This window comes from Cololabis saira, chromosome 2 (genome assembly GCF_033807715.1).
Source record: "Cololabis saira isolate AMF1-May2022 chromosome 2, fColSai1.1, whole genome shotgun sequence".
In the NCBI taxonomy this organism is placed as follows: Eukaryota; Metazoa; Chordata; class Actinopteri; order Beloniformes; family Belonidae; genus Cololabis; species Cololabis saira.
This window is the reverse complement of record NC_084588.1, coordinates 55,264,239-55,278,746: the sequence shown is the minus strand read 5'-3', so window position 1 is coordinate 55,278,746 and position 14,508 is coordinate 55,264,239. Positions and strand designations below refer to the sequence as shown.

General features: G+C 40.7%; 1 protein-coding gene across 1 annotated transcript; it reads right to left on the bottom strand.

The window, feature by feature from the left end:
* Nucleotides 1-2,870: 2,870 nt before the first annotated feature.
* LOC133421927 (neoverrucotoxin subunit alpha-like) lies at nucleotides 2,871-11,164 on the bottom strand. The gene is made up of 3 exons (XM_061711732.1): nucleotides 11,073-11,164; nucleotides 4,795-6,258; nucleotides 2,871-3,503 (listed from the first exon to the last, which is right to left on the bottom strand). The coding sequence occupies exons 1-3, from the start codon at nucleotides 11,161-11,163 to the stop codon at nucleotides 2,953-2,955; spliced, it is 2,106 nt and encodes a 701-aa protein (XP_061567716.1). The 5' UTR covers nucleotide 11,164; the 3' UTR covers nucleotides 2,871-2,952.
* Between the last annotated feature and the right edge of the window lie 3,344 nt (nucleotides 11,165-14,508).

The window sequence follows — 14,508 nt, the reverse complement described above, 5'->3', positions numbered from 1 at the left end:
TTGTCTCGTTTGTGGGGGTTTGTGACAGGTTCAGTGCTCATAAGAGGAATTGGAGTTCAAAATGTAACAGGTGTCACATGAAGTAATGGGTCTCGTTTGTGGTATTTGTAGGGTTCTCTGTCTTGTTCCTGTGACAGATGCGAGTGTCTTGGCGTGTACAATGCGTCTGTTTCTGGGCCTCTGGGGGCCTGCGCTGCTCCTCTGCTCCTCTGCTCCTCTGTTGTGGATGTCTCAGGTGTTGTAGTCCGTCTGCTTCTGGGCTTTCGGAGCCAGCGTTGGTCCTTTCTTACAGTGGGATGTGTGGATCCAGGTTAGACGCCCATCACACTTGACTGCAGTGTTGGTGGTGAGCAGGACGAGTTGAGGTTTGGACCAGCGAGGTTTTCTCTGACTCAGACCTAGTCCCCGGGTTGGAGGTTATGGCATAGTTTGCCACTAGGAGGAGACTGGACAGCTTTTACTTTTCTGTGGATTGACTGAACGGCAGAGGTTGGAGCAGAATAAAATGATATCATGGATTCATCCATGGCATGGAGGTCCATCGTCTTCATACATAGAACTGAATAGTTTGATATAGTCATAAGTCTACGCGTAATCATTTCATGAGGTGTGAGTTTGTGCTTCCTAATGGGTGTTGACCTCATTGACATTAGGACCAAAGGCAACAACATTGTCAATTTAAGTCCAGTTTAAAAAAAAAAATATCTACAGCCGCACTTGATGAAGTAGTAGTATGTAGTGGTAGTACCAGTTATACTATAACTGGTACTACTGGTACAATAACTGGTACTACAACTGGCAATATAACTGGTACTACTGGTACTATAATTGCTACAACTGGTACTAAAAGTCAAAGGGTCGAGAAAAAAGTCTCTGGTTCTTAGTCCCTGAACCCCCTGAACTTGGACTATGTGTTGGCCAATAACAACTTGTTTTTGTTGGTTCAGAATAAACAAACTTGTACTGGGATAATGTCCAGACAGAAGAATTTTAAGAAATTTGCAGTTAGAAAATAAACTTGACCTCCTTTGTAAATATGATTCTGTAGACTCTCACGTTTCCAGTGTCTTCTCATCATGCAGTTTTCCCAAAAAGTTTTTGTGAGAAGAGAAGCATTTACCAGCAGGAACTCCTCTGATACGCTGCAGACACTTTGAGACAATGTGTACATATGGTATATATTTTTCTTCTTCCGGCTCTCAGCAAGGCGGACGCTTTTTCTGCTCCTCTCCCTTATCAACATTCCCTGCTACTGCTTTTGTCTCTCTCGTCTTCAGAGTCTCTTCTTTTTCACCCCTCCGAAAACTCTACAACCCTACAACATGGAATTGATTAACTGGTCTCTCAGCACAATTGACCAAATTTTTGCGACAAGAAGCCAGAGGGTAAGGGAGCCCTCTTGCCCCGATGGGACATTCTTTTCTGGATATACAATGGATTCCTACAAATACTGGAAGCCTTTGTGTCTCAAAATGCTGTCTGTCGAGGATGTTGAAGACGCCTTCATAATTGGAATTATGATAGCAGGATTTCTCCTGATCATCTTCTCGATCAGAGGGGGGGGGGGTTCCTTGTGTATCGACAAACGCGTAATACGGCGACAGCTGTTTTGGCTCTCTCAAAGCTGCCGGACGTGGCTGAAGGATCAAGCAAGGCGACCAATGCTCAGACTCTGACACTGGGAGAGCAGGGCCGTAAGCTGGATGTGATTCTCGAACAGAATCGCAGGTTAGCGGCGGTCTATGAGCTCATTGGCAAGATTGACAACACCTTGGAGAAGTTGGAAGCTCGGCTTGGCGGGAAGTGATCACAAATTCGTCTGATTGGAGTTGCCATTGATGAACCAGAGACTGAAAGGCAGACGGAAAATGACTGGGCTGCCTGCTTTCAAGGAATTGTTGATTCTATAATTTGCCCTTGACAGAGCGGCTTGGCAGGCCTCTCCGGTCACAATCTCCCTGGAGGAATGTAAACAAGATGAGTCTGCCCCCCACTTAACCCTCCCCCTCTCCCACGAACACCTGCGGATCTCCCTCCCAGAACTGTACCGAGCTGCCTGATAACATCAAAGACATTTGGCTGAAAGCAGCTCTGGGCGAAGGTTCACAGACTTACCGCACACACACACTGACATTCTATTGAATGACTAACAATGAGATATTAGTAAGATATTATTAATTTATAATATATAGGATGAAAAATAAGATATAAGATTATTATTCATTGTTTAATGAAGTAAACCTGACCAGTACTGTCTCTGAAGAACACTTATTCATGGCCATTCCTAATAATGGAGACAAGTGTCAACAACCAGCCCCTTAAACACCTACCAGAACCCCCACTGGTTTAAACACACCCACTGAAGACTGAAGACTTCTTCCATGTGTTTGTCTTTAACTTTTACCCAAAAGTTGCAGAAAACTGGAGAAAAAGAGGAATCTTCAAAATCTGGTGCTAATAGGATTTTTATTGTTAAAAATCATTTACACAAAAGACAAGAATTTTTCTCAAGAATAAACGGAAAAAAATAAATTTTATGTCATCCTCACATCTATTCATGAGATCTTTTCACCAATAATTCATGTATACTTATCCTAACATCCTTCCCCACTAAACCCCGAGCCTGGACAGCCATCCTAAATCATTTCTTTTTAGACACAAAGACCTCATATAGTTGTGGTGTTGGCCAGCGGATCAACCTGAGGGACAGCAGGCCCTTGGGTTGCAGGTATGGCAGGCCAGACTCATAAACTTTCAGCTACTTGTTTATGCTTTATTGATTATATATTTGATTACAAAAGATTCCTGTTCATCACACTTTTTTTATCTATCTCTGACAGAAAAAGGATTTCCTATCAAATAAATCCATGTCTAAACGCCTCTGGGATTTATTTTCAGCTCATGCGGGACCCACAGACCCACAGAAATGCTGGCTGGGTTGAGGGTCCAGGTTTACAGACAGAAGTTAACGAAGACTTGGTCACCCTTCAAATGAAGGATTGGATAAAGAGGCTGAGAGAAGTTGGTCTTGAAGGTGTGAAAGTGAATCAGTTTGTCACTGATGACTTTGTAGAAGGACAGAGTCCCTGCAGACCAGTCCAGGTACACTCCTAGATGGGTGATGCTAGTTTTGGGATCACCATCCTCATAATCAACCTTTGAACTGTGAAATACATAGTAAGAGGAGCCTTTTGCTACCCCTTGGCCAAAACACCAGGATAGGTCGCTGTATCCTGGACAGCACAGTTGATTGTCTCCTTTACATGGAGGTCCACCGTAGATCACACCTACATCTACACCTTGGTCACAGGGAACGTTCCACTCCATCTCCCAGTAATGACGACCAGTCAGCTCCTGTCTGCCCAGAACCTGAATATAATGATCGTATCTCTGAGGGCGGTGGGGATACGACTGCGCTTTTCCTCGTGTCGCTTTCTTGTCTCCTTCAGGCAGGAGGATATTGGGATGTGCCGTGTCTGGATCCAGGGTGATATCAGTGGCATCTGATGGAGAGAAGAAGAGAGAGAGGAAGAGAGAGAAGAAGACCAGATCGTGACCAGACTTCATGATCAGTTACAGATTTTTCTTGCTTGATAATTGTAAAACAACTTCCTAATATCTTTTTTGAGATTCCTGCTCAAAAACACCCTACTCAGTCCAACATTAGTAAATCTCAGCAGCTTTAAGGTATTTAAATCATTTTTGTTGTCAAAATAAAGGTAACACGTGTGAGATCACATGGATTCTCAGTCCAGAACATCTCACTATTTACTCCACCAAAACTGATTTCCCTTTTATGTTTTTAGAGGTTTTTGAAAGTAAATGTTTGAACTATAATCAAATTTCCCATCAGTTTCTTTGCCATAAATTGCCGTAAATTAAAAGGTGGTTAAAAATGATCAGATGACACTGCCAGTATTTCTTAGCTAATACTGCTAGCAGTGCTGGTGTTCACATGAATTGAGATTACTGTTGACCGTTGTGGTTTTCCTCTGGACTGTGTTTTATGATGGTGAAACAGAGTTGTGCTGTAGATAGTGAAGATGTTTGTATTCGACTGCTTGACCAGTGAGTTTTTGTTGTGCGGTAATACTTTCCCCTTTACAACCTCTGGAGCTTTACCCAGTGTTCAGTGAGAAGTTTCAGATGGAAGTCCAGAGGAAGTCGAAATTACAACACAGGAAGTCAGAGACACCACACCCGGTTCAAAGTCTAATGTGACTGCTAATCGCATCAACCAAGTCCCCTTCAAACTACTTTTATTATATTCACTTTAAGTCTCACGTTCACAGTGAGCCGTTGAGTTTCTATGAGCATTCGTGTTGCTAAGCTTCCTATACATGCTACACCTTACACAGCATGTTATGGATTAGTATTGCGAACACCGTCTAGCAGCGTCAACGGCTGCTCTGACGTTGGGAAATGTTCATTTTCTGACTTTACAGACAGTGTCACTTGTGATCGGATTTCTCTGTGTACATTTTAATGCCAGGTTTAAATTGGCCAAAGACCAGAATGAGGTCATCTGATAATTCTTTACTCTTAATATGACCTTACTGATGTTAAGATCATCAGATCATCATGTCTACACCTTAATTGATGAACATTGGAGTATTGCTATAAACATACCTACTGGCTACAGGTCAAAAGAACGCTTTTTTGTTTTTTTTCCTGAGTAAAACCTCCCTAAAATGAATTGAGAGCGGGGAAAGTCTGGGCCAGTCAAGTTTGTGTTGGACAGTAACTACACTCCATTTGGTAGAAAATAAAAACAATGCACGAGAAGTGACTTACACCACATTAGATCTCTTTTGTTGGTTATGTTTTCCACGTTGGTGACATCAGGCTTTGAGAAGTCATCAGTGAGTAGGTTGATGTTCCTGTAGTGGTAGATGCTTGCTCCTTCGTATTTGTCATTTGATATAACTGCTATAAGGAATTTGTATCTGCTGTTGTTCTTCAGAGCTCTGTGAAGTTCACCGAACTCTTTGGCTTTCTCTCTCATCTTGTTTATCACATCTTCTGAGAAGTACCACTCGGTGCATGGACACCCGTCCCTGGCAGCAGTTGAGGGAGGTGGATCCAGGCAATCACACATTTCCTGAAGATAGGGGTCAGTGGTTTCCACGGAGGTGAAGACAAAGCACAGAACATCTTCTACTTGTGGATCAAGAAGCTCTCTGTCCAACTCTGGCTGATTCCTGACGATCTTGGCTCCCTCCGTCATCTCCACACAGGAACTCATGACGCTGACTTCTCTCTCTTTATGTTCCAACCATACGTCTAATTTCTCCAAACTGAATGGAGAGGTTTCTTCACCATCAAAGGCAGCTTTGAACCCTGTCTCATCTTTGTCACCTTCCTTGACGGACTGAAGGCTTTTTGCCATTTTCTCCTTGGCTCCAGCGATGTACTCGTCACACAGATTTTGGAAATGACTCAACCGCTCATGAATCCGTGGGAAATGATTGTTTTCTTCCAGACAATCGTTGCATCTCATTTTCAGGTCCTGAAATTCTTCCAGAAGATCTTGAGCTCTTCCTGTAAGTCTAGGACTGATCTCAGGCGGTGGGGTGGAGGTTTTTGAATCAAAGTTATTCAGCGGCATCATCCAGACCTTCAGAGGAACCCCGTTTTCTCCGTCCTCTCCCAGTAGCTTTGGCAGCTCTATGTAGGTCTTCACAGCATCTTCAAATGTTGCAGGGTTGCTTTCAAGAATGAAGTCTCCGTAGAATTTGCAGGTAAACTTATTGGCCGTGTCCTTTTCTTCATCACTCAGCTTGATGTCAACTTTGCCCTCAACATTAAATGAAGGGATCTTCTTGATCACAGCCTGCATGCTGCCCTCGATCTTCCTAACATTGCTACTGTCTAACTTCTCACTGTCAAACACAAAGAAAGCGTTTGCACCATAAAGGATGCCGGTGACGACGTGAGTGGCCGTTGTCTTCACAGAATCATCAATCTGCTGGGTGTTCTTGGAGTCAGAAACAGTGAGCTGTTTGAAGACGGTGGTCGCTTTGTACTGACACGTCACTCGGCCCTGACGGTGGGACTTCTTCACATCGGTCAGATACTTTGCGGATCCGTTAACTTCAATCAGTCCACTCATGAAACTGGCCTTCAGGGAGGCGTCAACATCCAGCAGAGAGGACTTGTCCTTGAAGGAATCAGATGAAGCGATTTGAAACTGACTGCTATGCTGAGGATTCTGAATCATCTTCTCTTTAAGAGTTTTCTCATCCCACAATGTGACACCTTTAAGACATGAGATCAAAGCAAGGTTAAAATGAAAAACCAGGTCCTCAGAAACATTAACATACCTGTATACATGTTGTCTTTATTTCATTGTGCCAAAGTTGACTAAGATCACTGAAATTGGAACGTGATAAAGACAGTGATGGGTGCAGTTTGGTGAGTTTGTGATGTGTAGTGTGTGTGAGTGAATGTTGAACTTGTTTAAGAATAAAATAGATGACATATACAACATATACATAGTTTACATACAAACATAAATCATTTCAAAAACACGTATAGAAAAATATTTTTCACAAGGTACAGGGATGAGGGTTATTGACTGTCACCATGTGTTCATTGTTTATGTGTATGTATATGTACATATGTATATGTGTATATATATATATATATATATATATATATATATATATATATATATATATGTATATATGTATGTATATGTGTATATGTATATATATATGTGTATGTATGTATATTTATATATTTTTTCTTTTGTTAATTATTATTTATTTATATGTTGTCAGCACAATTAAGAAATATAACGAAAAAAGAGTGTATGTGTGTGTGTGTGTGTGTGTGTGTGTGTGTGTGTGTGTATGTATGTATGTATGTGTACTTGTATGTTTGTGTGTATATGTATATTATGTATGTACAGTATGTATGTGTGTGTGTGTGTGTGTGTGTGTGTGTGTGTGTGTGTGTGTGTGTGTGTGTGTGTGTGTATGTATATATTTATATATAATTAAGAAAAGAGTAATGTAAAAATAAGAAGGACATAAATAAATATTGTTAATATTTTATGGAGAAGGGGCGGGATTAAATAAGTTATACTTCTTCCCACCCCTTTTCGGACATGCAAGTGAAATTACTGTGCTGTTTTTTTGTTTTATGCTGTTTTTTTGTTTTATTTTGTTTTGTTTTGTAAAATTGTCTTGATCGGCCATTTTGTATTATTATTTCTGTTTTACTTGTTCATATTTACGTTATATATAATTTGCATGTTCGGAATAAAATCACTAACTAACTAAGAAATATCTTGACTGCTCGTATACTAATATAATATGAATTCATATACACGCGGCCAAGCAGTACATATACATATCATGTGGGAAAAAGGAATGAGAGAAAGAGAACAGATACACTTCCTTTTATATCTATCTATCTATCTATCTATCTATCTATCTATCTATCTATCTATCTATCTATCTATCTATCTATCTATATATATATATATATATATATATATATATATATATATATATATATATATATATATATATACACATATATATATTAGGGCTGTCAATTTAGCATGTAAGATTAATTAATTACACTGCTAATTAACGTCAAGAAAATTAACGCAACTAATTATGAGTGGCAAAATGCACGAGTATTTTAAATGTGTCCCATTGAGGGAGCCGTAGCCACATGGCAGTAACAGGTCACTTCCCTCCGTCTGCTGGTCAAACTAACAAAACAGGTGACAGACCTGGACGACTCAGGGGAGACTCAGCAAATCTTTGCTAGGGCCTTTGAACGGCAAGTTTATGTATAAAAAGAAAGAAGACGGGACTATCAACAAGAACGTGGTGATTTGTACATTTGGTAAAAAAGAATTTTCCCATCACCGGAGCTGCTCCAGCCTGAATTATCATTTGAACGCTAAACATGTCCGCACAAGTTCTACTGTAAACGTTACAGGTACTAGTGCTAGCGTGAGCTAGTGCTAGCGTGAGCTAGTGCTAGCGTGAGCTGACTTCGCCGAATTCTTTGCAGAATCTGGGAAACGAAGGAGCAAAGCCACGACAGAAAAACTGACAAACTCAATGGCAAAGTGGGTTGCTGCTGATTGCAGGACGATTTCAATCGTGGAAGACGATTAAGGAGGAATGGTGTCCTGACCAAACCGTATTAAAACCACTCCCCCAGGCCAACGTGCACAGATGTACAACCAAATGAACAGGAAGATTTTTCTTCTTTTGAATTTAATTTATGAAACACACTTCACCAATGAAAATCTGGATTTCAAATCTTCTATTCTTAATGTATTCCATTGACTAGTCGTGCACTGCAATTTTGTAATGTCCTAGTCCTAGAATTCAAATTCTTTATTTGGGGACCTTTAGCAAATATGAGATTAAAATGTGATTAATTAGAGTAATTAATTATAAATATTGTAATCAATTATTTATCTATAACGCTTTTCTGCTCCTCTCCCTCCCTATCTGCCCTGCTGCTGCTTTTTGACCTGTATTGTCTTTCAGAGCCTCTCTTTTTTACTCCTCCGAAATTCTACAATCATGGAACTGATTAACTGGTCTCTCAGCACAATTGACCAAATTGTCTCTTGGAAACACTGGAAACCGTTGTGCCTGGCGATCCTGTCTGTCGAGGACGTTGAAGATGCTTCATAATTGGATTTATGATAGCAGGATTTCTCCTAATCAGAGGGGGGGGATTCCTAGTCTATCGACAAACGCGTAAGTCGTCGACAGCTGTTCTGGCTTTCAGAGCTGCCGGACGTGGCTGACGGATCAAGCAAGGTGATCAACACTCAGACTTTAACGCTGGGGGAGCAAAACCGCAAGCTGGATGCGATTCTTGAACAGAATCTCAGGCTGGCGGCGTCTTTGAGCTCATTGGCAAGATGGATAAGACCTTGGAGAATTCGGAAACTCGGCTTGGCGGGAATTGATCACAAACTCGTCTGTTTGGAGTCGCCATTGAGGAACCAGAGACTTAAGGCAGACGGAAAATTACTGGAGTCTGCCTGTTTCTTTTCAATACAATTGTTGATTCTATAATCTGACCTTGACAGGGCAGTTTGGCAGGCCGCTCTGGTCACAATCCCCCTGGTGGAATGTAAACAAGATGACTCTGCCCCCACTAACCCTCCCCTCTCAGGAACATCTGTGGACCTGTTTCAGAACTGACCGAGCCGTCTGATAACATCAAGGACATTTGGCTGAGGAGCAGCTCTGAGTGAAGTTCACGGACTTATCACTCACACACACTAAGAGGGGGGGCCTTCCCTGGCCCCCCCTCTTATCAGCCCCTCCCAACACAGTCAACAGGTTTGAGAGCCGCGCCACTGGCCGCGGTGCTCACTTGGGGTACAGTGCCGGGATCCCCCCCCCCACACACACACACACACACACACACACATGTGCAAGCCTTGTGATGATGATGTTAAATTGTTATGTTGCTGGGGTGGTTTTTTTGCACTTTCACACTGCACTTTATACACAGTGTGAAGATACCTTTTTGTCTCATTTTTGTCTCATGTTGTTATTGTTTTGTATATATGTATATATATGTATACATGTATATATGTATATGTATATATATATATATATATATATATATATATATATATATACACAAATATATGTATATACATATATGTATATATATGTATATATTGTGTTTATGTATATATATAAATATATATATATACATATACATATATACATGTGTATGTTTCTATTGAAACCACTGTTTTCTGTCAGTTCCTGTCAGGTTGTCTAGGCTACATCATGTCAAGTCTTAGTCATATGTGGTATATAGGTGATAATGTCCAAACAAGGCTAAGCTGTTGAAAAGGTGGGCTTTTGTCTGTGTTTGTTTGTCTGAATTGTATGTAGTTGTGCCAAAATTGTTTTACTTAAAGGTATTGTGACATGAAAAACACAATTTTTCTTGATTTTTTGTGTTTTGTTGGGTGTCTTGACATCAATTACACCCAAAAAACAACAAACTTTTAACATTCAGTGTATTGTGTGCTTTCTGGGATTTTCCGCATAACTATGCAAAAACGGCTCATCTGGTTTGGTGGCAGAACGTGACGTCGTACCCCGCTAAATCACCGCCCCCTCCACCCAGCTCCCTGCCTCCTCTCCTCTCCAGCGCACCATAAAGGCTGATTTATGGTTCCGCGTTACACCGACGCAGAGCCTACGGCGTAGGGTTATGCGGCGACGCGCACCGTAAGCTGAACCCTACGGCGTAGGCTCTGCGTCGATTTAACGCGGAACCATAAATCAGGCTTAACACGGAGCTGTTTAGAGCCTCTTCTGTTCTCATCACCGGAGGATAACTGCTAAGAAGACCCGCGGCCACTGACTGGACTTAAGATAAGGGGAACCTGCTGCTTGCATGCCTTTATTTTTATGATTGTTTGCTGTGGACTGTCTGCTTCGCCGTGCTGCTTTTCCGTGCATGCTTCGCCTGTCGCTCCCGGCTTAACTCTCCGACGCCGCTGTGAGCGAATGGCTGGAGGAGGAGCTGCGGTCCTCTGGTCCCGGTTGGACTTCATTCCCGGGCTGTAGTCGCCCTGTCTGGGCTGTGTTTGTGGTTCGGTGTGCGCGCGTGTGTGTGGAGACGCCGGCAGAAGTGGGTAGCAGTTGGTTGGAGGAGGTTGGGAGGAATGATTGACAGGAAAGGGGGAAAAGGAAGCGTTTTTCACGGCACAAAAAAACACCATCATAAAAAGCCAGGAATGGAGTACTGGAGTGAAGTTTTTCTTGTTGTACCTTTTTAGACACATTTGAGGGATATTGGCCAAGACTTTTAATAGTGTTAAAAGCATGTTAAAAATGATGTCACAATACCTTTAAGTTAACATAAAATGTTTTTTTTTGTTTGTTTTTTTTCAACATGGTTCCAACTGATTTATGGTTGAATGTTTGACTGTTGTTTTACAATACAAACCACATTCACAGAGTTTCTAAGCTTTAATCAAACCATCAAAACTGACTGGCAAACGGATGAACTGATGATTTCTCAAAGTCAGAACTAGAAGATCCTGGTCTTACCTGGGAGGAGTTTTTGTCTCTGAGCATCGTAAAGCATCCCCAACGTAAAAGGCCGACCCAGACTTGCTACTTCCATCATCGCTGAGGCCATGTCTCCTACGAGAAGAAAAACACCCACATACATGAGATCAACAATGGATGGATGACACATTAGCTACCCAAGGGAACACAGGGAGAACATGCAAACTCCACACAGAAAGATCCTTTCACCATCCTTTCCCTCTGAGATAATCAGAGGGACAGGAAGTAAAGAAACCTCCTCCACGTCTCTCTTTGTCCTCACCTGGTTAAGATGTGTCACTCAAACAGTCAGCAGGTGAATCTTCTGCCCTTCAGCCTGGAGTGTCCTGGAATTTCCTGGAGCTTCAAGGTTGCTGATGTTACAGAGTCATTTATACCGTTGAAATATCCTCCCTCCTCCCAGGCCACGCCCACAGCTGCATCTCTGGCACAGTCCTGTCAATGAGTGGCCAACCTAACGTTTCATCATATCAGTCAGAATTTCGTTAGAATCGGGGTGAGGCTGGGAAATGTTGACTGTGGCATTTACCTGTCAGGACACAGAAGTTATTATGATTTATGTGTGGCAGATCTCCAACAGTTTCTTTAGATTCACAACAAACGTGTTCTGCTCAGGCTTCAAAAGGAGTGGCAGGCTTGTTGGGCCTGGAGGAGACTATTAAGATGGGATACTACATGTATACTACATAGGTCATGTTATCACTAACATCGGGGATGTATGTACATAACTGTTTTCCAATAACGTGACGGACACCCCCCTGGGCCACCAAGTTAGTGTGAGGGGACGACCACTTATCATAAATGCCCACATGCGGGAGGGGTTTTGCTGAATAACCCGTAACTCACTAGTTTAGAGGCAAAACCTGGTAAGCATGGTCGCCACAAACCCAGACATGAGGTTGTAAACAACCCAATCCGTCCGAATTGGGAAACCAAACCTGTGGATAATCAGTAACTCCCCCACTCTTCTTCACACTATGGCCCAACAGCTGATCACCTGAGGACGATCACTGTCGGTAGAAACACGCAGCTCGGTAAATCGTGGGATTTACTGAATACAATGGTGAGAAAACCTTGTTATACTGCACAGTGACATTTTCAGCTGCAATAATATAACCAGAATAAATAGGAATGAACACCCTACTGAGGAGAATGTGTTTGACCCAAAAGCAACAAAGATCATTGCGTTGGTAATGCAAAAAAACCTCCGATCAAACCGGTTTGCTTATCTTGACGAGCAGAGCTGGAGACTGAGACCGACTGTTGGGTGTGAACTAAGAATCATTTACCTGCTTTATCAGCCAGGACTGAAGTTTGATGTAGAGTGCTTTGCATGGGAATATATCTCTACAATAAAACTGATGATAGCTGTTGTGACACCTCTACAAACAATCTATGAGCAGTCTGTTTTTAAAAATACAACACTACATTTTAAATGATTCAAACAATGCCCTCTTACTGTGAATATTAGCACCTTCATCATCACAACAGTGTAGATTAAGGGACTAAGTGACTCAATCATTACAAAAATTCACTATGTGCAGAATATGAAGAAACACTATTTAATACACATGCATGTTGCTTTGTTTTCTGTCACCTTATACTAAGGGCTAATTCTATGTTAAAATGATTTACTGATAACTTATCTAACACAACATTCTAATTGTAAAAGGCTAAACACCTCAGTATTAATCTGCATACATTGTATTTCAGAATGATGTAAGAGCAGAACATAAGCCTATTAGAGATTGTGAAAGATAATTCTCAAATTTGTTAAAATAATAATAACATTTTTCAGAATAATGATGTTTACTTGCAGCAGGGTAACATATCATTTAATGACTCCGGTGTGTGAACCTGTCGTCTCTCGCTGCAAGAACACACTTTAAAAAATGTTTGAAAGAAAAGAAAAGGTGAAATATTTAAGATTTAATTTCTACAAAGGGTCATTTGAATTTTGAAACCTGTTTTGTTGACCTTTTCTTAATAAAATAATAAATAAATTCCGGGGGCAAAAAGAACAGCATTGCATAAATGAAACTAATAACAAAAATGACTTTCTTTTGGGCAAGAATATAGTTAGCAAGAAACAATATTAATGATCAAATGTCATTTTAAACTGGAGCAAATAGAGGTATTTTTTGCTTTGACTTTCATGAAAAATATAGATGAATGCATTTGTCTGTTGGAAAATATACACTTATGGGTGTAGAATTTGGCTAACAATTAGAAATTCCTAAGTATTAATCTTTTGGTTATTCTTTGAAAGCTAAAGAGCACATGTCCAAATGTTCAGTGACGTTACAACAAATATACAAGCTAAAAACTTCAATGCACTTCACAATGTCCTACAGTATCAACACAACTGTAGGAAGTCAATGGAAAAATACACGTTATTAAATAATAATTGTAAAAATCAAAAGACTGAAAGTGAAATACCCTATATGGCATTTATTTTTCCCATGGAACTGTGGAAAGATAAATGTCGGCTACAGCATTTGCATGGCCTTTTACACGGCATATGTCTGTTCCATGTAAGAGCAGATAACTGTTCTTAAAATATTTACATGGCATATGTCTGTTCCATGTAAGAGCAGATAACTGTTCTTAAAATATCTACATGGCATATATCTTTTCCATGGAACAAGTGACAGTTGCCGTTTCATGGAAGAGATCAATGTTTTGTAAAATAGCATTGATCTTTTCCAAGTTAGATTATCTGTTATCAGTTACAAAATGGTGATTGAGATAAAACACTGGTGTGGGTACAGACTTACATCCATAACAAAGAATCAACTTAAAACAGTATATTCTCAATATTTTCGGTGACTTACAAGAATAAACCCACTTTTCTGTCCAGGAACTGCAAGAAACCATTGTGTTGGCTCGGTTATATCCAGTACTCGAGTTGTAAAGAAATCAGGGGGGATAATGGATTTGATCATATGGGGACAGATAATTTGTGCTGATTACAAATAATATAATATCTTACAAATAATAGCACTGACCAAAACACCTGCTGAAATACTACAGGAATGACATAGCAGCAGTTAAATGCAGCCTTCTGTAAGCTTTAAATATCCACTGGGCTTACATCAAATACATCAAAACACAACAATAAAAAACACTTTTCTGAACTTATCAATATGACTCTGTCCTTCACAGGATAAGTAACATGGATCACTGCAAAAACTCACAATCTTAACAAGAATATTTGTCTTATTTCTAGTTAAAATGTCTCATTTTAGTAAAAAAAATCTCATTACACTTAAAACAAGATGAGTGGTTTTTAAAACGTAGACGGACTACAACACCTATGGCATCCACAAGAGGAGCAGAGGAGCAGCGCAGGCCCCAGAGGCCAGGCACGGCGCCAGGATTTTTTCTCTCCCGGTGCTAAGGGGGAGCTTGACCG

Excerpts from the sequence above, each read along its gene's own strand:
- LOC133421927 (XM_061711732.1), bottom strand. The coding sequence starts at position 11,163 with ATGGCCTCAGCGATGATGGAAGTAGCAAGTCTGGGTCGGCCTTTTACG. Across the intron at positions 6,259-11,072 it reads GAGACAAAAACTCCTCCCAG|GTGTCACATTGTGGGATGAG; the intron begins GTAAGACCAGGA and ends CATGTCTTAAAG. Across the intron at positions 3,504-4,794 it reads CAAAAGAGATCTAATGTGGT|ATGCCACTGATATCACCCTG; the intron begins GTAAGTCACTTC and ends TCTCTCCATCAG.